Source organism: Rhinoderma darwinii, chromosome 4 (genome assembly GCF_050947455.1).
Source record: "Rhinoderma darwinii isolate aRhiDar2 chromosome 4, aRhiDar2.hap1, whole genome shotgun sequence".
Classification (NCBI taxonomy): Eukaryota; Metazoa; Chordata; class Amphibia; order Anura; family Rhinodermatidae; genus Rhinoderma; species Rhinoderma darwinii.
The window spans coordinates 180,797,562-180,818,916 of NC_134690.1; the positions used below are offsets into that span (position 1 = coordinate 180,797,562).

General features: G+C 41.6%; 2 protein-coding genes across 5 annotated transcripts in view; one reads left to right on the forward strand and one right to left on the reverse strand.

Moving 5' to 3' along the window:
* TMEM14A (transmembrane protein 14A) overlaps window positions 1–16,127 on the forward strand; it is a 39,961-nt gene extending 23,834 nt beyond the window's left edge. The window contains exon 6 of the transcript XR_012883157.1: window positions 15,230–16,127. The gene's annotated coding sequence lies outside the window, so the exon portion shown is untranslated. The remainder of the gene's footprint in view (window positions 1–15,229) is intronic.
* LOC142759604 (glutathione S-transferase 3-like) overlaps window positions 1–21,355 on the reverse strand; it is a 62,765-nt gene that overhangs the window by 439 nt on the left and 40,971 nt on the right. For all 4 annotated transcript variants that reach the window (XM_075861946.1, XM_075861947.1, XM_075861944.1 and 1 more), the window contains exons 4-6: window positions 18,709–18,841; window positions 15,153–15,294; window positions 611–736 (exon numbers count right to left, since the gene is read on the reverse strand). In XM_075861946.1, coding sequence (XP_075718061.1) covers window positions 611–736; window positions 15,153–15,294; window positions 18,709–18,841 — 401 coding nt within the window. The remainder of the gene's footprint in view (window positions 1–610; window positions 737–15,152; window positions 15,295–18,708; window positions 18,842–21,355) is intronic.

Sequence of the window (21,355 nt, forward strand, 5' to 3'; positions counted from 1 at the left end):
GGCCGTGATCATAGCCCCTTTACATTCATCGTTCCATTACTACGCTGGGGACTGAGGCCACAGGGATTTTTAAATCCTAAAGTGCCAGATTAACAGGTAGGTGCGTGTGCTTTTTTAGATTTGATGGGAAAACTAGTACTGCATGCAGCACTATTCTTTCAGTCAAAACAATGGGGGCCGTGATATTCATGGTACGACTGATAATGAACAGAAGCCACAACGCAAAATGTGAACAGAGCCTTAGCCAGAGCAGATACAAACAGCACCTCTCTGGAGAACCTGGCAGGTTCATGCATTAGATGGACAGCCCACTGATCTAAAAATGCTTAATTTCCCCTCTGGTGGTGCTGTAGGGGCACGGAACACTTGCTGTCAGATTGTTAATTGCAGGCAGTCCAAGCAGCAGGACAACTTGTGACCAGCTTAATTTTTTGAGGGACCCTTCTAAAGAGGATTATTCAAAGCGAACAACCCCTAAAGAATGCTAAAATTCCCATTACACAGTTAAGTTCAAGCTCTTCTTGATAACTTACTGTAGTATTCTTATAATATGCAGTAGGGGGAACATACAGCAATCATTTAGATTTTTTATTTTTTTTGCAATCCTTACCAGTAAATTAGCAAAGTTCTGCAGGATGTCTTCATGAAATTCTTCCACAGATAAAATGGTATACAGCAGACATACGTCGGCCATACTAAACTTGTTTCCAACTAAGTATTCCTTACCCCCTAAGGCCTAAAATATAAAAGAAAATTCTTAAGAGAACATCTAGCAATAGAGCTCCTGATGGTGTAATTAAACATGGACAACCGGGGGCGCTGCTAGAGTCTTAACCCCTTAAGGACAAAGCCTTGTTTTGGCCTTAAGGCTCAGAGCCCATTTTTGAAATCTGACATATTTCACTTTATGTGGTAATAACGTTGAAATGCTTAAACCTACACAAGCGATTCTGAGATTGTTTTCTCGTGACACATTGGGCTTTATGTTAGTGGTAAAATTTGGACGATATATTCAGTGTTTATTGGTGAAAAATTGCAAAATTGAGAGAAAATTTATAAAAAATAGCATTTTTCAGAATTTAAATGCATCTGCTTGTAAAACAGACGGTTATACCACCCAAAATAGTTACTAGTTCACATTTCCCATATGTCTACTTTAGATTGGCATCGTTTTTTGAACATTATTTTATTTTTCTTGGATGTTGCAAGGGTTAGAACATAAACAGCAATTTCTCACATATTTTTAAGAAAATTTCAAAAGCCTTTTTTTTAAGGTACCTGTTCAGTTCCGAAGTGGCTTTGAGGGGCCTATGTATTAGAAACCCCCCATAAAACACCCCATTTTGAAAACTAGACCCCTCAAAGTATTCAAAACAGCATTTAGAAAGTTTATTTAACCCTTCAGGCATTTCACAGAAATTAAAGAAAAGTAGAGGTGACATTTGCAAATGTAACTTTTCTTACAGAAAAAAATTGAATACAATTGAAATTCAGCAACACATAAGGTTTTACCAGAGAAACACTACTAAATATGTATTGCCCAGATTCTGCAGTTTTCAGAAATGTCCCACATGTGGCTCTACTGCGCTCGTGGACTGAAACACAAGCCCCAGAAGAAAAGAAGCACCTAGTGCATTTTGAGGCCTCTTTTTTATTAGAATATATTTTAGGCAGCATGCCAGGTTTGAAGGTGTTTAGGTGCCAAAACAGTAGGAATCCCCCAAAAGTGACCTCATTTTGGAAACTACACCCCTCAAGGAATTCATTTATGGTTGTTGTTGTTACCATTTTGACCCCACAGTTTTTACACAGCACGTATTTGAATTGGGCTGTGAAATTAAAAAAAATTAAATTTTTCCCAATAAGATGTCATTTTTGATAAAAATTTCTTATTTTCACAGGGAAGAAAATACCCCATTTTGTTGCCCAATTTGCCCTGAGTGCAGCAATACCCAATTTGTGGCGATAAACTGCCGTTTGGGCCCATGGGTGGCCTCAGAAGGGAAGGAGCGCAGTGTGTTCTTTGGAGTGCAGATTTTGCTGGATTGGTTTTCGGGTGCCATGTCGCATTTGCAGAGCCTCAGAGGTATCAAAGCAATGGAAACCCACCAGAAGTGACCCCATTTTGGAAACTACACCCCTCAAGGAATTAATTGATTGGTAACGTGACCATTTAGACCCTATAGTTTCTTCACAGAACTTATTTGAATTAGGCTGGGAATTTAAAAAAAATATATATTTTCCAATAATATGTAGTTTTAGCTAAAAATTTCTTATTTTCACAAGAAATAAAACACTCCATTTTGTTGCCCAATTTGTGCTGAGTGCAGCAATACCCCATTTGTGGTGATGAAGTGCCGTTTGGGATCAATAGGGGGGCTCAGAAGGAAAGGAGCGCTATTTGTTCTTTGGAGTCCAGATTTTGCTGGATTGGTTTTCGGGTGCCATGTCGCATTTGCAGAGCCCCAGAGGTATCAAAGCAATGGAAACCCACCAGAAGTGACCCCATTTTGGAAACCACACCCCTCAAGGAATTCATTTATTGGTGTTGACCATTTTGATCCCATAGTTTTTTCACAGAACTTATTTGAATTGGGCTGGGAATTCAACAAAATTAATTTTTTCCAATATGTAGTTTTGGCTGAAAATTTCTTATTGTCACAAGAAATAAAATACCCCATTTTGTTGCCCAATTTGTCCTGAGTGAGGCAATGCCCAATTTGTGGTGATAAACTGACGTTTGGACCCATGGGAGGGCTCAGAAGGAAAGGACCACCATTTGGCCTACTGGGGATTTTCTGGTGCGAAGTCATGTATGCAGAAGCCCCAGAGGTACCAGTACAGTTGAAACCCCCAAGAAGTGACCCCGTTTTAAAACTACACCCCTTAAGGCATTCATTTAGAGGTGTAGTGAGCATTTTGACCGGAGACATACACCCTATAAACTGTAATGTGTGTTCCCACGGGTATGGAAATACCCTCAATGTGGCCGTTATCAGCTGCCTGGGCACGCAGCAGGGCTAAGAAGGGAAAGCTGAGGGGGATAAGCTGTGTGGAGTGCATCAGGGTAAGTAAAACTGGGTTAAATTAAAAACCAAGGGATGTATGATACATTTTGAAGCACTCTTTCATACGGAGCCTTAGTTTTTCCGGACACGTGTCACATTACACTATATATATATCATATAGTGTCCTTCCTTATACCCCTCTTATAGCAGACTTTGTACCTCTTGACTTTTTCCTTTCTTGCCAGTTTGGGGAGCTTCTCCTGGAAAGTGTTGCCCTGGTACGATGCGTGGCCCCGCTTCCAGAAGTACTGGGTGCCCCCCCTTCTTGGTCCCTAAAAATTAGTTTCTTGATAACCACCTCTTGAAATTCCAGGAAAGTTCCTGTCTGGCCTGTACATCAAAGTAGCACGTACGCATTGTACAATGTCATCTGTATGAGGTGCCCGGCCAGCTTCTTATACCACACCGCATGGCGCTGTAGGGCTTCAGGACTTGATCTGACAAGTCCACCCCTTCCATGTACCTATTGTAGTCCAGGATGCAGTCTGGTTTGGGGGTCCCTGTACTGGTACCTCGTACAGGTACATGGGTACTGGTGTGACATCTCTCTTGTCCTTGACACAATATTTGCTGCTAGATTGTGCCCTGCTCTCACCCCTTCTGAGTGTTTGCCCTGCAGAGTCTTAGGGAGGCCTCTCAGATTTCTTCTAGCCGTGCCGCATGCTGCAGGACTTCTGGAAGCGAGGCAGTTGAAGAGTGGGACGCTGGTATAAAAATTATCCAGGTAGAGGTGGTAACCCTGGTCCAGCAGTGGGTGCATCAAATCCCACACAATTTTTGAAATTAACTCCCAGTAAGGGGGGGCATTCTAGGGGCTGAATACTGGTGTCCTTCCCTTCATATATCCTAAATTTGTAGGTATACCCTGATGCGCACTCGCACAGCTTATACATCTTCACACCATACCTTGCCCTCTTACTCGGCAGGTACTCGCGGAATTGAACCCTCCCTTTAAAATGTACCAAGGACTCATCAATAGAAATACACTTCTCGGGGTGTATGCTTGGGAAAACCGGGCACTGAAACAGTCTATTAGGGGTCTCCGTTTATACAAACTGTCAAAACTGGTGTCGTCTTGGAATAGGCAATGCTCATTAGGAGAAGCGAAGTATTGCCTCTTTTTTTTTCGAGGTTTCAGTTCAGTTCTGAAGTTGCTTTGAGGGGCCCATATATTAGACACCCCATTTTAGAAACTAGACCCCTCAAAGTATTCACAACAGCATTTAGAAAGTTTATGAACCCTTTAGGTGATTCACAGGAATTTAGAGCAAAGTAGAGGTGAAATTTACTTATTTATTTTTGGCAGAAAATCCTTTTTACACCATTTTTTTTTTATATAACAAAACGTTTTACCAGAGAAACGCAACTTAAGGGTATGTTCACACGAGGGCGTCCGTAACGGCTGAAATTACGGGGATGTTTCAGCCTTAAAACATCCCCGTAATTTCAGCCGTGACGGCATGTGCAGGCGCTTGAACGCAGCATCCATTACGGACGTAATTGGCGCTGCTATTCATTGGAGTCAATGAATAACGGCTCCAATTACGGCCAAAGAAGTGACAGGTCACTTCTTTGACGCGGGCGTCTATTTACGCGCCGTCATTTGACAGCGGCGCGTAAATATACGCCTCGTGTGAACAGACAAACGTCTGCCCATTGCTTTCAATGGGCAGATGTTTGTCAACGCTATTGAGGCGCTATTTTTGGACATAATTCGGGGCAAAAACGCCCGATTTACGTCCGTAATTAGTGCATGTGAACATACCGTAATACTTATTGCCCTGATTCTGCAGTTTTGAGAAATACCCCACATGTGGCCCTAGTGCGGTAATGGACTGAAGCCCCGGCCTCCGAAGCAAAGGAACACCTAGTGGATTTTGAGGCCTCTTTTTTATTAGGCACCATGTCCGGTTTGAAGAGGTCTTGGTGCCAAAACAGTGGAAACCCCCCAAAAGTGACCCCATTTTGGAAACTAGACCCCTTGAGGAATTCATTGCAGTTTTCATGTGGTACATGTGACTTTTTGATCAGTTTTTATTCTATTTTTAGGTGGCGCGGTGACTAATAAACAGCAATTCTACGATTGTTTTTTTTATAGCGTTCACCGTGCGCTATAAATGACACTGACTTAATTCTGCGGGGCGATACGATTACGGCGATACCATATGTTTAGTTTTTTTTAGGTCTTCTGGCGTTGGCACAATAAAATAAGTTTTGTAAAAAATCATTCACTTTTTGTGTTACCTTATTCTAAGAGCCATAACTTTATTTTTCCATCAAGAAATCCGTGCGAGGACTTATTTTTTGCGTAACGAACTAGTTTCAATCATTACCATTTTTAGGTACATGCGACTTTTTGATCTCTTTGTATTCCATTTTTTGGGATGTGAAGTGACCAAAGAATTGTGATTGTGGTTCGGTTTATTATTATTTTCTTTTACGGCGTTCACCGCGCGGGATAAATAACGAAATAATTTTGTAGTTCAGGCCGTTACGGACGCGGCGATACCAATTATGCATAGTTTGTTTATTTATCTATTTTTATTAATAAAAAACTGATAAGGGAAAAAGTGGGATTTTTACTTTTAAAACGTTTATTTTCTTATTTTCACACATCTTTTTTTTACTTTGTTTACTGTATTACTTTGTCCCACTAGGGGACTTGAGGGCAGGAGGCCCTGATCGCTATTCCAATACACTGCACTACATGCGTAGTGCAGTGTATTAGAACTGTCAGCTACTCACTGACAGCAAGCATAGTGGGTCCTGACTTTGTCAGGACCCACTAGGCTTCCGTCGATGGCAGAGCCGGACACCATTGTTTGGTGTCCGGTTGCCATAGTTACAATTGTCGGCCGCTATCATGTAGCAGGCCGGCGATTGTAGCTTAACCCCTAAAAAGCCGCTATCGCTATTGAACGTGGCTTTTAAGGGGTTAATCAGCGGGGACACAGCGATCGGTCCCCGCTGTAGGAGCTGTGACAGCTGCTGTACGAGACAACATCTGTCACAGCTCCTGTATGTGTCGGGAGGACAGCCGAAACGGCCGTTACTCCCGTGACGTACTATTAGGTCATGGAGCGCGAACGATACAGCTGCCATGACCTAATAGTACGAACAGGAGCGAGAAGGGGTTAAGAGATCAGGGGGCACACACTCCAAAACATGTTTTGCAACCCCCATAAAATAGAGATGGCATATCTATAAAATTACAACCCCATCTAGCTCCACCACTGGATAAGATTAGATACAGCAGCTCAGCAGACAGTATTACACATCATAGAATTAGATAATTTCTCCCATCCCTTGGTTGAACCTGATGGACATAGGTCTTTTTTCAACCATACATTATACACATACATATATATATATATATATATATATATATATATATTTTTTTTTTATTTTTTTTTTTCAAAAGAAGATCTTTCAGCACTCCAATAGACTATAAAAAAAAAATTACATCCCCTCATAACGCTGGAAGGCGGCAGGACTCGGGAGCAAGGAGGACAAGTATAAGGAGTAGTAACAGGGGCCCGAGTAGTTTTATTGTGACCCCTATAGCTGTGACAGATGGCATAGAGTGGAATCTGTCACCCATTGGCTCCCATATAAAAAAAATAAAAATATATTCTATCACACACACTGAAGTACAGAGCATCACAAAGTACTGCAATAAAGTGGAACACAAACTGGAACCACGTGTCCTCTGAGTCATACAAAAGATCATAGAGATCAAAGGAATTGCAGAATAAAAAGGAAAAAGTGGGAGTGGTAGTACACAAATCAGTAGAAGGAGCAGATAATCATTGGTATGCACATAGGAGCCATATACCCATCTTAGAAAGTTGGTTCTAGCTCATCAAAAAACAGTTTCTATTAGTACAGATACAAAGTGCAGCTGAACATTCGTGACCTAGGTAAATGCGATGATAGGCAACCAGATTTGTCACATCATACAAAATATAGAGTAGACTTGGAATAGGAAGATAGACCAAATGGGAGATACAGGTGGAGAAAGCACAGATTAAGGGCTGGAGGGGGGGGGGTGAGAGGGCACACTCTGGGATGGAGAGGTAGCAGGGGATTATAATCATCTCCCATGTTTTGGTGAATTTAAGAAGGCAGTTCCTATGTTTGTATATCCATTTCTTGTAAGGCTGGGTTCACACGACCATGTTACGTCCGTAAAGTACGGAACGTATTTCGGCCGGAAGACCCGGACCGAACACACTACAGGGAGCCGGGCTCCTAGCATCATAGTGATGTACGACGCTAGGAGACCCTGCCTCTGCGTGGAACTACTGTCCCGTACTGTAATCATGATTACAGTACGGGACAGTTGTCCGGCAGGGACTCCTAGCATCGTACATCACTATGATGCTAGGAGCCCGGCTCCCTGTAGTGTGTTCGGTCCGGGTCTTCCGGCCGAAATACGTTCCGTACTTTACGGACGTAACATGGTCGTGTGAACCCAGCCTAAGGCAGCATATTAATAAAAATAGCCATCCAATTTATGAATGAAGGAGTACGACATAATAGAGTTTCGGCTACTACCAGAAAGGTATGAGTATAGCGGGAATCAGATTCATCAGGACCAGTGAGGAAAAGACATACCAAGGGGCAAAGTGGGACGGGGTACCCATTTAGTCATTGAAACATTTGACCTGGTCCCAGATCCCAGCCACTTTAGGGCATGACTGCATTAAATGGTAGACTATCAGGGGTGAGTGGACATTTAGGGCATTCATCTAAATGTCAGGGCAGATCCTGTGAAGTCTAGTTGTGGTGTAATACACTATGCAAGATATAACTGTGTGAGCCTCCTATTATGGTTGGAAGAAGCTAACTTGGGGGAAGAAAGGGCTCTATCCCAGTCTTCCTCAGTCAAAAGGGCTAGATCTCCCTCCCACTTTGTTAGAGGGAGATTAGATGACTGGTGGGTATAAAGTCAGCAAGAGAGAACCCTTGATAGGACATACCCCCCAGGCCTAACTGCATCTCAAGAGCATGTAGGTATGAGAATATTTGGGAAGAGGATAGAGTAAACGGGAAAGGGTTAATGCCAGTATCCGAGTATGGACAAGAGATATACTAAAGACTGTTCTTACCGCAGGTGATCTGAGAGGAAAGCTGTATAAGCTCTGGGAAGGGTTTACAGTTCCGCAGGGGAGAGTGCCTAGTCAATCCAGCAAAGTAAAAGAGGTGCTGAGCCACATTCTAAACCAGTATGGCCTGACATAAGTTCAGATAATTCTGTAGGTGTCTACCAGTATGTTGCAGTCCATAAAATAGAGATAGAGGGTGGGAAGAGTGGGTGCAGAACAGAAATGAGTCAATTCTGGACTCACACATTCATCTGAGCCCCACCTGGTCAAGTGAAATATTGGACTGGTTATTTAATACCACTTAACATAGGGCATTGGCCAGACTTCCTTACCCAAGGGGCACACAGGTGTTTGTCCGCTACTCGTTATTTACCATCATGCCAAATAAATGTAGCAAGTATTACTTGCAATGTGCTGCAGTATACTGGTAGGAAGATACACGGGGAATTGCTGAAGTATAATCAGTTTTTTAGGCATAAGGGTATGTTCACACGCAGTGTTTTCAGGCGCACTTCGGGGTGTAAATGCTTCAAAATATACCTGGAAAAACGCTAGCTAAACGCCTACAAACATCCGCCCATCTAATTCAATGGGAAAAACGGCGTTTAGTTCAGGCAGGGCATTTATGACACGGTTTTAAAAACGGTAAGTAAAGAAATGCCTCGTAAAAAGGAGCAGGTCACTTCTCGAGCCGTTTTTGGAGCGTTTTTTCATTGTGTCAATGGAAAAACAGATCCAGAAACGGCCCCAAAAAAAACTTTGAATTGTAAGAAAATGAGGGGACGGGGGGGGGTTGACAGACGACAACTGTTCAAAGTCAGATACCAATCTGGATATCTAACCTTAGTAGGTAATAGAGGTGGACCAGAGAAGGGGTGTAGAGATGGCGGACTCAACGTGTGTGGATACATCTGAAGACAGAATATAGGAGTTAGGCCAGACATCGATCCAAAGAGTCATAAAAGAAAGCGTAATGTTGGGATTTGCAAGGTATAGAAATGTATCAGCGTACATACTGACTTCCTCCTGTGGGGAGGGGGGGGCTCTCGTGTAATGTGCTCCACCAGGGGTTTAACTGCCAGGGTAAATAGTAGAGGGGGGAAGGGGCAGCCTTGACAGGCACCTCTATGCAGGGGAAAAGGGTCTGAAGTCCAACCATTCACAGCCACCCTAGAGGATGGGGCAGAGTAAAGAAACTTGACCCACTTAGCGGACCTGTTAGCTGTATCCAGGTGTCAGCTGCCATTTTTGAGCACGTTTTTTTGCTTTGTAAATTGTAGTAAAAAATGAAATTTTTTCACATTTGTTGTCTAAAACCTGGGTGCGTCTTATAGTCTGAAAAATACAGTATGTAAGGTTGATAGTAGACACGCTATATTTTTGTCCTGTGGTAATCCTCGCTTTCTGGCGACCCCCAGAAGTTTATAAGATATCTACACAGGGATGCAATCTCCTTGTAGACCTGCTGGATCACCCACATTCCATATTGTCTTTTGGTGAGGCATGCCTTAAAATTTCCAGCATTAGTGGGTTCTCAGTTTGTATATTTACGGGCCCGCAGTTTTGTAATGTGCACTTTAGCTGAACCTTTAGATTCTTGTATTAATCTTTTTTTTAACCCCTTCACGACCAGCCCACGTAGATTAACGGGCTGCCGTGCTGGGCTTTTCTCCTGCAGCCCGTTAATTCACGTGGTGCCAGAACAGCGTGCACAGCGCTCTCCCTGTGCTCTGAATCTCTCAGCACACGCTGCTACTAGCAGCCTAAGTGCTGAGAGAAGACATCAGGACCGGATTGGTGTCGGTCCTGATGACGTGATCACCATGATAAAGCTATCATGGTGTTCACAGCAAAGTTTGTTGCAGCAGCAAAGTTTGTTGCAGCAACAAACTTTCGTGCTGTTTGTTACACTGTTTCTCCTCCCTCCCTGTCAGATCGTTCTGAGACAGTGGGGGAGAAGAAGCTGTGCCGAGCAGCTGCTGTGTGTCTCCTATAAAGACACACCGACTGTGAAAAACACACACAAATAACACCTCCACATAGTTTAGTGTAGGCAGCTAGCTATAGTTTAGGTAGATAGTACTCAGACTAGGACAATTAATTAGTTAATTAATAATCAATTAGGGCTTATAATGTGTGTGTGTATATATATATATATATATATATATATATATATATATATATATATATATGATTTTATATATATATATATATATATATATATATATATATATATATATATACATCTGCTGTATATCTGCAGTCACAGGTGTTCTTGCACCTGCATACATTTTGTATCATTTAGTTGGAATGTGCTGTTCAATTTTTGTTGTGTTTATGGGATCCATATATGTGGGGTTAGTGACTGCCTCCACTTGTTGTTCTTGCACTCCTCCCATTCTGCCCTGGGTGATTTTAATCAGTTCAATGCTGGATCCTACCATCCCCAGGTATATATGTAGGCTTAGTCCCAGTTCTGGGTGTATGTGCAGCGTAGGTTCCCACCTTACAGAGGTCGCCTTGTCGTGGCAGGTGGGCTAACACTTTTTGATCAAAATGTGCACTAAACCTCCCTATTTGTAGGTAGATTGAGCTTTAGTGCATATCTATTTATATTTAGTGGTTTAGGTGGCATTAGTGTTGCAGGGTGCTGTTGCCATTTTTTTATATCTGCTATATATATATATATATATATATATATATATATATATATATATATGTCTCTCTCTATATATTTACATCTATAAAATTATATAGATATATATTTATATACTGTGTGTATGTATATATATATATATATATATATATATATATATATATATATATACACACACACACATACACACACACACAGACACACAGACACACGTAATATATATTATATATAGACATATATTTTAAATTTGTTAATACTAAAAATTAATAATTAGGGATGTTATATATCTATATCATATAGATATATACGTACATGTAATATATACGTATACACACATATACTTATATAAATCTCTTCATATATTTTACACGTCTAAATTCTAAATACGTTGATTCATTGTTAGGCTGTGTTCACACAGAATTTTTTGCAGGAGGAAAATTCCTCCTGCAAAAACTGCTCCGGACGTTTTTTGCACAGTGGTTTGCCAAAAACTCGTCAAAGTGTTTTTTTTACCCTTCTGACTGATTGAAATGGGGTTTTGGAGGCGGAAACCGCCTCAAGATAGGTCATGTCTCTTTTTACCGCGATGCGTTTTTTTTGCTCACGGTACAAAAGCTCATCCAACTCCCATTGAAATCAATGGGAGACATTTTCGGGCGGTTTTTGACGAGTTTTGCGGAGCGGTTTCCGCGCCGAAAAACTTGTAAAAAAAACTGTGTGAACAGGGCCTTAGGGTTGTTCATAAATTTATTGATCAATGGATTAGTGGACTTTTTCTTTGTTACTTTTATTAAAACGGTTACAAAAAATAAGTTAAAAAAAAAATATGTAAAAAATGGCATGCAAGTTATATACCACTTAAGAGGCATTTGCTCTCTTGGATTCTGATAGTGAATGGGGTCACTTTTGGGGGGTTTCTGCTGTTTTGGTCCCTCGAGGGTGTTTCAAATGGGACATGGCACCGAAAACCATTATAGCAAAATTTGAGCTCCAAAACCCAAATGGCGCTCCTTCCCTTCTGAGGGCTGTAATGTGTTCAAATATAAGTTTATGACCACATATGGGGTATTGCTGTAATCAGGATAAATTTCTTTACAAATGTTGGGGTGCTTTTTCTCTTTTATTCCTTGCAGAAATTAAAAAATGTCTATGTTTCTTCAGAAGAAATGTAGATTTTCATTTTCACAGACTAACGCCAATAAATTCAGCAAAAAAACTGTGGGGTTAAAATGCTCACTATACAACTAGATAAATTCCTTGAGGGGTCTAGTTTCCAAAATGGGGTCACTTTTTGTGGGTTTCCACTGTTTTGGCACCACAAGACCTCTTCAAACCAGACATGGAGCCTAAAATATATTGTAATAAAAAGGAGGCCTCAAAATCCACTAGGTGCTCCTTTGCTTCTGAGGCCGGTGTTTCAGTCCATTGGGACACTAGGGCCACATGTGGGATATTTCTAAAAACTGCAGAATCTGGGCAATAAGAATTGAGTTGCGTTTCTCTGGTAAACCCTTCTGTGTTACAGAATTTTTTCTATTACAAATGAATTTCTGCAAAAAAAATTACATTTGTAAATTTCACCTCTACTATGCTTTAGTTCCTGTGAAATGTCTAAAGGGTTAAGAAACTTCCTGAATGCTGTTTTGAATACTTTGAGGGGTGAAGTTTTTCAAATGGGGTGAATTATGGGGAGTTTATAATATATAAGGCCCTCAAAGCCACTTCAGAAGTGAACTGGTTCCTGAAAAAATAGGTTTTGGAAATTTCTTGAAAATGTGAGAAATTGCTGCTAAAGATCTAAGCCTTGTAACGTCCTATAAAAATAAAAGGATGTTCAAAAAACGATGCCAACATAAAGTAGACATATGGGAAATGTTAACTAGTGACTATTGTGTGTGGTATTACTATCTGTTTTGCAAGCAGATACATTCAAATTTAGAAAAATGCAATTTTTTGCAAATTTTCTATAAATTTTGGTGTTTTTCACAAATAAATATTGAATTTATCGACCAAATTTTTTTACAGACATAAAGTACAATATGTCACGAGAAAACAATCTCAGAATCACTTGGATAGGTAAAAGCAATCCGGAGTTATTACCACATAAAGTGACACATGTCAGATTTGAAAAAAATCGCCTGCGTCCACAAGGCCAAAACAGGCTGTGACCTGAAGGGGTTAAAGCAGAACAAACCAAACTGAATTCTATTAGTTCCATTTATAGATTTATTAGACCTTCCATAGAGTGGGACAAGCTCACCACAGGTCCTGCCACGTGGCCTACTGACCTTCCTAAATCTTGATGTAGGAGGTTTTAAATGCCACGTTGAAATTGCAAAAAATCATCCAAGTTAGTAGTTACCAGGACATGGCATTAATATTTCATTGAGCTTACAAAAGCCTTTACATCCAATCTAAGATGTCTCCAGGTTCAGTATACAATTGTGGTTCTCCCAATGCAAATATATTTCACAATCTATGGGACTGCCCAAAAATTTGAGATCTGTGGGAGGAGGTACACAACTACCTACAGTCTTTTAGTTTCTCTTCCTCTTGATCCAGAATGGGCCCCATTTGATATTTGGGTGGGGGGGGGGGGGGGGCGACTGAATACCTGAACAAACACGACACTTTATGCTTTTGGGCAGCAGTTGTTCAAAAAATAAATAAAAAGTACATTGCAGCATTGGCTAAACCCAGTACTGCCACCACGATCTTTGATCCAGGCAAAGCTTAACTTCTGGTTTAAGATGGATTGGTTGAATGCCCTCACTGACCAGGAAAAACGTACAGAACGTTTTTTCAAAGCATGGTCTCCACTCATTACTACTCTCCCGCTTCATGTACGATAGAGATTGAGACCACAATTTGAACAGACCAACCAGTACCTGGAAGAACTTATTCAGGGCTGAATGCCTGTTTCCATCTCTGACTGGGAATTGTAATATTTCATGAATGTCTTAAATCGACATTAATGATGCACAAAGTAAGGAGGGGCTGTTACTGTTCATGTTAATATTCGGATACGTTCTTACACATACATTGTATAGGTGACAGTGTACCTCTGGTTATCGCTACATTGATTCAGTGTGCAGTGTATTTCACACTGCATGTATGGTTTGATTGTTACTTTGTTTTATTATTTTTCATATGACAGTTGGAAAAACTTACTCACCTAGCCCAGTTCCCACAATGAATAGAGTTGCACTGCTGGACTCCTCAGCTAAGTTAGGCCTGCAACCTATGAGATACCGAGGCGGGACCCTTGCATAGGCCGGTGCAATGCAATGAGCAGGGATCCTGTCCCAGGGTCTTATAGGCTGGAGAACAAACATGGCCTGTAGCCTAGTGAATGGTGGAGCAGCCCCCAGCTCTGCCATAGTAGTCAATCGTATCTGCGTCCTGAGGACTCCGATACAATGGAATGGCCAGTCACTCAGGGCACAAGGCCAAAATATCCGAGGTTTATGCCCCAGATGCTAGCAACGCCACTGCTGACAGGCAGGATTAGGGACAAGGTATACTAAGACGGAACGGTCAAGTCTTTTTTTTTTTTTTGTGAAAACGTGGAAGAATGCTGTTCGGTAAGTGACTGCAAAAATGTGTGTGTGTGTGTGTGTGTGTGTGTGTATATTTTATATATATATATATATATATATATATATATATTTTTATTTTTTTTTTAAAGGAACAGAACACATTTTCTGCCACAGCAGTTTTCAGCTGTGAAATAAACTTTATCCCCCAACAATTATCTAATGTCTTTGACTATACAGTAGCAATCTGTAGTACTGTACATTTAGATGGGAGACATCAAAGGGGATGGAGTCAATTTTCTTTTAATCTTTAATCAATATAATAGTACATGAGAACAAAACGCACATTAAGGGCCTGTTCACATCACCGTTGCCCTTCCGTTGAGGGGTTCCATCGGGTTAAACCCTAACGGAAAGTCAAACAAACCTCAACTTCCGTTTCCCTCACCATTGAACTCAACGGTGACGGAAACCTAGCTAATGGTTTCCGTTTGTCAGCGTTGTGACAGGGTTCCGTTGTTTCGGACGGAATCTATAGCGCAGTCGACTGCGCTATGGATTCCGTCAAAACGACAGAATCCTGTCAATGCTGACAAACGGAAACCATTAGCTAGGTTTCCGTCACCGTTGACTTCAATGATGAGGGATACAGAAGCTGAGGTTTCCATTTGTTTTTCCGCTGAGGGGTTAACCCGATGGAAACCTCCATGGAACCCTTCAGCGGAAACGAACGCTGATGTGAACACAGCCTAAAGCAGTAGAAATATAAAAGTAACTTTCTTACTTTGTTGTACACGGGAAAGTATCTGTTCAATGCTTTGTCTTTCATGAGATTTCGTTGTTTTTCCTTATCACATTCAGGAAGGAAGAAGAAGGCCATGACCAGTAACAATAGATCAGCAGCTCCCTCAGAATACATGTCAATACTGGAAGGAAATTAAGAAAAAACAACGTATATATCTATTTTACAGTATGTACATTTGAAATACTCAAGAGGAGATGCAAGTCATATTTTTAATGACCGATCTGACGGCAAAAGATGGAGATTAATGCCATTACTGCACAGGGTTTCATTATGTACGCCAATGAAGCGGTTACTTAACCAATTACTGAATCACTAACATTATCGGGGGATAGATGCCTAAAGAGCACCTACAGTACCAGAGGCCAATTTAAAAAGAAAAACCAAAAAAAAAAAAAATTATTTAGCAAACATAATAAAAACGGTTTTGACATCTCTTACATCTATGTTGATATGATCACTAATCTAAAGCCTGAGGGTATAGTCTCACACGATTTTGTCAGCCACACTGGTATTAGGGCCTGTTCACACCTGCATCTGTGTTTCCGTCGTTTTGCTCTGTCAGAGGATCAGAACAAAAAAAAGCGCTGGTTCGGTTGCATGACAGACACCTTCAGCACCCAACGGAACCCATTGACTAAGGGATTTCCGTCATGGTGTCCGTGCTACACTATTGTTTGCAGTATTTGTCCGGATCGGTACTTCTAACGTAGATGTGAACAGGCCTGTGCTGGCAAAAGCATGTGGTACGTGGGAACGTACCCTACAGAGAAGATGACAAAGTGTGTTCTAATTCTTGTGAAGCGTGGAGACCTTGTATGGATCCAAGCCAGAAGGCTTACATAACGTCAGGGGCGTACATTTGGCTCAACACCAGATGAAAGTTTCACACAACAGCCTTTATCCTATAAATGCTTGCAATGTCAGCCCAGAATTAAGATATTAAAATGAAGATTAACCCCTTACTATGCTTTTTTTTCTTTTAATTACTTGTTCTTTCATCACTGCATTTTGAGTGCCATAAAATTTCCTGTCAACCAGGGCTTGTGTTGTGCCACACAAGCTGTATTTTTAAAGGTCAATATTTTGGGGGTACATATATATAAAATTGTGGAAGGGGATAAAATAAAAAAAGCAATTCTGCCATTTTTTGGTGCATTTGTTGTTAAGGTTCACCAGGTGGTATAAACTACATGCTTATTTTACTGTACAGGTCGATGGGATATCAAAGTTGTATAGCTTTTTGTGCTATTGAGAATGGCTTTTAAAGGCTATGTACACCTATGAAAAGTTTTTTTTATTGTATCTGTGTTTGGTGCAACTTTGTAATTACTTTTATTAAAAATTTTTACTTTTCCAGATACGGCTGCTGTGTATCCTGGATACACAGCAGCTGTATCGTGCACTGAAACCTGTATTTGTCAGGTCAGCAGGATGGACAGGTTTAGGGACAGTGGGTCAAGCAGTTATCGATCACATCTCAGTTTATAACTTAGATGTGATAGATTACAGGTGGACCCGCTGACACTGAACCCATCCGTCCCGCAGACCTGACGGCAGGGCTGGCCTTAGGGGTGTGGGACCTGTGCCATTGCACCCGACGACTCAGCAGCTGCCTTTCCGCCCGGGAGCTTCTTCTCACAGTGGCGTCGTTACCGCTGCAGCGGCGACACCGGGCATTAGGGTGCCCATGCCACCCACCAGAACGCCACCCCCATGGCCGGCGGAGCGGCAGGAGGCGCAGCCGATAGCCGTTGCTGCGGCCGCAACAGTGGTAGTGACGCCACATTCAATAGTATCTGCGTCTTAAGGACGCAGATGCTATTGAACACTTTAGCAGAGCAGGGAGGCATCTCCCTTCTCTGCCATCTATTAGGCCAGTGGTTCCACACTGGAGTGCCAAGAGAACCCTCCAGGGGTGCCATGACACTCCTCTGAACCATGACCATGCTTTCTCTCGTCCTCTTCCTCACAGCGCGAAGTGCATTTGAGGAGATTTTTTGCAGCCTTCATAGATGGCATACCCCCCTTCCTGTACATGGCGCCACTGTAGCTCCCTGAAGGAGCAGAATCCCCCTGTGGCTGGGGATACCACGCCAGGATAGAGCAGTTGATGTCTCTGTTCATATATGGACAGTGACATCAGGGGCAACTCCTGAACCGGAATCCCCGTCCACAGTGTTGCTGGCAGGGCGATTCGGCTCCAGAATCCCCGACGTCACTGTCCATAAATGGAAAGAGACGTCAGGGGCTTCTCCTGGAGTGGAATTCCCGGTCACAGCATCGGTAACACTGGACGGGGATTCCGCTTCAGGAGTTATCCCTGATGTCACTGTCCATATATGGACAGAGACATCAAGCGCTCCGTCCAGGAGCGGGCTGCGCGGCACTGTCTACAGGAGGGCTGTGCGGCACTGTCTACAGGGGGGCACCATCTACAAGAGGGGGTTGTGTGTGGCAGCCAAGTGAGGGGGGCATTTTACTCTGAAGGGGTACTATAGGGGGCAATATATTGTGTGGGCACAGTTAGAGGACAAAATACTGTGTCCTTGAAGGGGATATAATATATTAATACTGTATGGGGGGGCACTATACCTTTTTATGGGGCATTTTTCTTTATAATGGGGGGTAGGGCGACGAAAGATAATTTTGCACGGGGTGCCATCTATCCTAAGGTCAGCCCTGCCTGATGGATACAGGTTTCAGCGCACAATACAGCTGCTCTGTATCCAGGATACAAAGCAGCCGTATCTCAAAAGTCAAAAGAATTGTTAATAAAAAGAATTTAGAAACTTGCACTAAATACACTGATACATTGTTTTATTAAAAAATAAAAAAAAGTGTGTGTTTTCAAAAAAAGGTGTACATAACCCTGATCCCGGATGTTTAACCACGGCCATCTCCGATCATGGCCATTGCAGAAGTGTACCCACTTCCCACTCTATATTAAGGCGTTAAATGTACATTCAAGAACCTTGTCTTGTGTACTAATGCGAGATCTCCTGGTGTAAACTAAAATAATAGAAGTGATCTAGCTGCTAAGCTTGCAGGTTGACTGGCTTATTGCCAACTTCATAGGAAACAAGGAGAGCAGAACTACACAAAAAAAAAAAGCACTATGATTTTGGCTGTTGACGCGATTACAATTGTGACAATCCTATCATAATCCACATCACAATATGGTATGCACAAAAAGTTACATCTGTTAGGGCTGGACTGAGCACCAGAGGGTTCTGGCTAGGCCCAAATTCTGATAGAATAGGACAAAGCCACAACAAGGTGAACAGTAAGCTACCCTAGATGAAGCGGTCACTGCAGCTGCTGGAGGTTTTAGGAGTGGGCCAAGATTAGAAAAAAAAAAAAAAGTCTGCTTTTTTTTTCTGAACCAGCGCAACTCCTCATGGGCTTTGTCTGGCATTTTAGTTCAGACTTAATAACTTGAAATGGAGAGGTGTGTGTGTTTGTGTTTCTCCAGTGAGCCTAAAATACTGTATTAGAAATAGTAAAAAGCTAATGGTGACGAAGTAAATGTACTTACTAAACTCTTTCTTTCAGGTCACTTCCATACAGGTTATACTTTCCTGCTATGTAAGACATAATGGCTCTAGTCTGTACCAGTTTCATCCCATCTATTTCCACCATTGGCATTTGTTGAAACATCAGATCCCCAGCTAAAAGAAAATAGAAAATTCCTCAGGTTTAGCCCTATGCCATCTAACGCACATGCACGGTCTGCACTAGAATTACACTGCAATGGCATCCATAAAAACTGGTTTTTGAAAAGCATAACTACAGAAAGAATGATTTAAGGCAAATTATTATTAATACATTTTTTTTTCTAATAAATAGTGGATATATCAATAGTGGATAGATCAAGATAGACATTGCCATGGCTTGCACACTTTCGTGGTTACAGTGTCCCAGTGGTAACTATCCTCAGGATAGGCCATCAATATTATATCGGTGAGGGTGCAACTATCGGCACCCCTGCCGATCAGCTGTTGAAAGAGGCCACAGACCCTGTCACTGGCCACCCATACTATATACTTAGGCTAGGTTTTCCAGTATTCTGTTCCATCATAGGAAGAGGCCAAGAAAAATGAAAAAGCCAAGTCGCATGACAAAAACCAAGCTTGCCCAATGGATTTCGGGTTTCCGTAATTTTTCCAGATAAAATAGCGCTTCATGCTACTCTATTTTATCCAGTAAAAAATAACAGAATCTGCAATAGAGGCTCAGATATAGAAGTGAACAGAGCCGGATAACAATTTTGCTTTTAAAATAAAAATATCATTGTGGTGTATGTTGTAATGTGGCTTGCGGAGTTGTCAGCAACAACAAGTGGCATCTGTTAGGTCTCCTTCGTACAGATTTTTCCTTTGTTGCCAGTGGGTTTTTTTCTTATGTTTTAGTGACATTTTTTATTTTGTCTTCAGAAAAAGCGTGGTGAACAGCAGCACACGTCTCCCAAGTTTCAATCAATAAGTTCTTTTATTGGTCAAATATCCAGTAAAAAATGGCAACGTTTCGACCCGTGACAAGTGGAGGGTCTTTCTCAAGCCAAGATTTGTGCTGCTTCAAATATTGCATTTTTTGTTTTTTTATTTAGTGTCATCTTGTACATTTTGTGCTTTTTTTCTGGCATTGTTGAAGTGCTATAGATTGGCCGCAGAAAAAAACCTGCATTAAAGATGCCGCAATGTGTGAATCTGGCCTTAAAGGGAATGTGTCGCTAGAATTGTATTTATTTTTTTAAAGTTAAACTGTTAGTATATAAATGATTAAATATTGTTCTAATTTTTTCACGAGTCAGGAAATATTATAAATTAGATTCTAACTTATAACATTTCCCTGTGCTAGTCACTAGAGAGAGCAATTCCCAAAATTGCAGCATTGGCATGTGGTAAAGCAACCACATTGCTTTATGCTGGAAAAATTTGAGAATACACACTCGCTCTAGCGTCCTCAAACAATCCCCCCTCCTTTATCCTGGCTAGTGCCAGGAGAAAGGAGGGGATTGAATGTAGAAACCTCCTACACTGTGTGTCGCCATTTTTTGAGCGGATACACAGTGTAGTAGGTTTACATACAGTGGTAATCACACACTAAAACACGAACATACAGAGACATAACTTACCTGCTCCTGCCGCCGCTCCCTCCGGTCCTTCCGCTCCTAGTACTTGCTTCAGAACACATGTCCGGAAGCCGCGACCGGAAGTAGTAATCTTACTGTCCGACCGAGGCTTCCGGTCCACAAGAAAATGGCGCCGGATGTCGCTCGGCCGAAGACCTTCCATTTGGACTGTGTGGGAGCGGCGCATGCGTCGTTCCCACACAGACAGCGTACACCATAGTGAATGGAACGGCTCCCGTTCGCATTCTCTATGGGGATGTATGTGCCGTATTCCATCTCTGTATGTGTCGTTAATCGACAGAGAAATGAAAAAAAAAAAAATGGCTGCCCCCATAGACGAAAAAGTTAGAAAATAAAGTAAAACACAAACACAAATAAATAAAAAATGTTTTAATAAAAACACTAAAAGCAAATGGATATAAAAATATTTTTTTTCGCAACACCCTTCCTTTAATGTAACTTTGAATGTACAATGTAATGAATTCATTTCACACTCATGATGTCATTGGTGTGAACTGGTCCACACCCAATTGCCTTCAGCCATTAACTGAACTATTGAGAAACTGCATTAAAAAAATAAAATACAATTTATATTATATATAAATATACATACACTTTTTTTTTTTAATGCAGTTTCTCAATAGTTCAGTTAATGGCTGAAGGCAATTGGGTGTGGACCAGTTCACACCAATGACATCATGGAGTGTGAATTGAACTAATTACATTGTACATGCAAAGTTACATTAAGGCCGGATTTACACGAGCGTGTGCGTTTTGCGCGCGCAAAAGGCACTTAACAGTTCCGTGTGTCATGATCATATGGTGCGCGGCTGCGTGCTTTTCGCGCAGCCGCCATCATTATGACACTGTTTGAATGAAAACAGAAAGCACATGTTTCTGTTTACAAACATACATACTTTTCACTGCTGTTGCGCGAATCATGCGCGTCCCACGGAAGTGCTTCCGTGTGGTGCGCGTGATTTTCTTGCACCCATTGACTTCAATGGGTGCGTGATGCGCGAAAAACGCACAAATATAGGACATGTCGTGA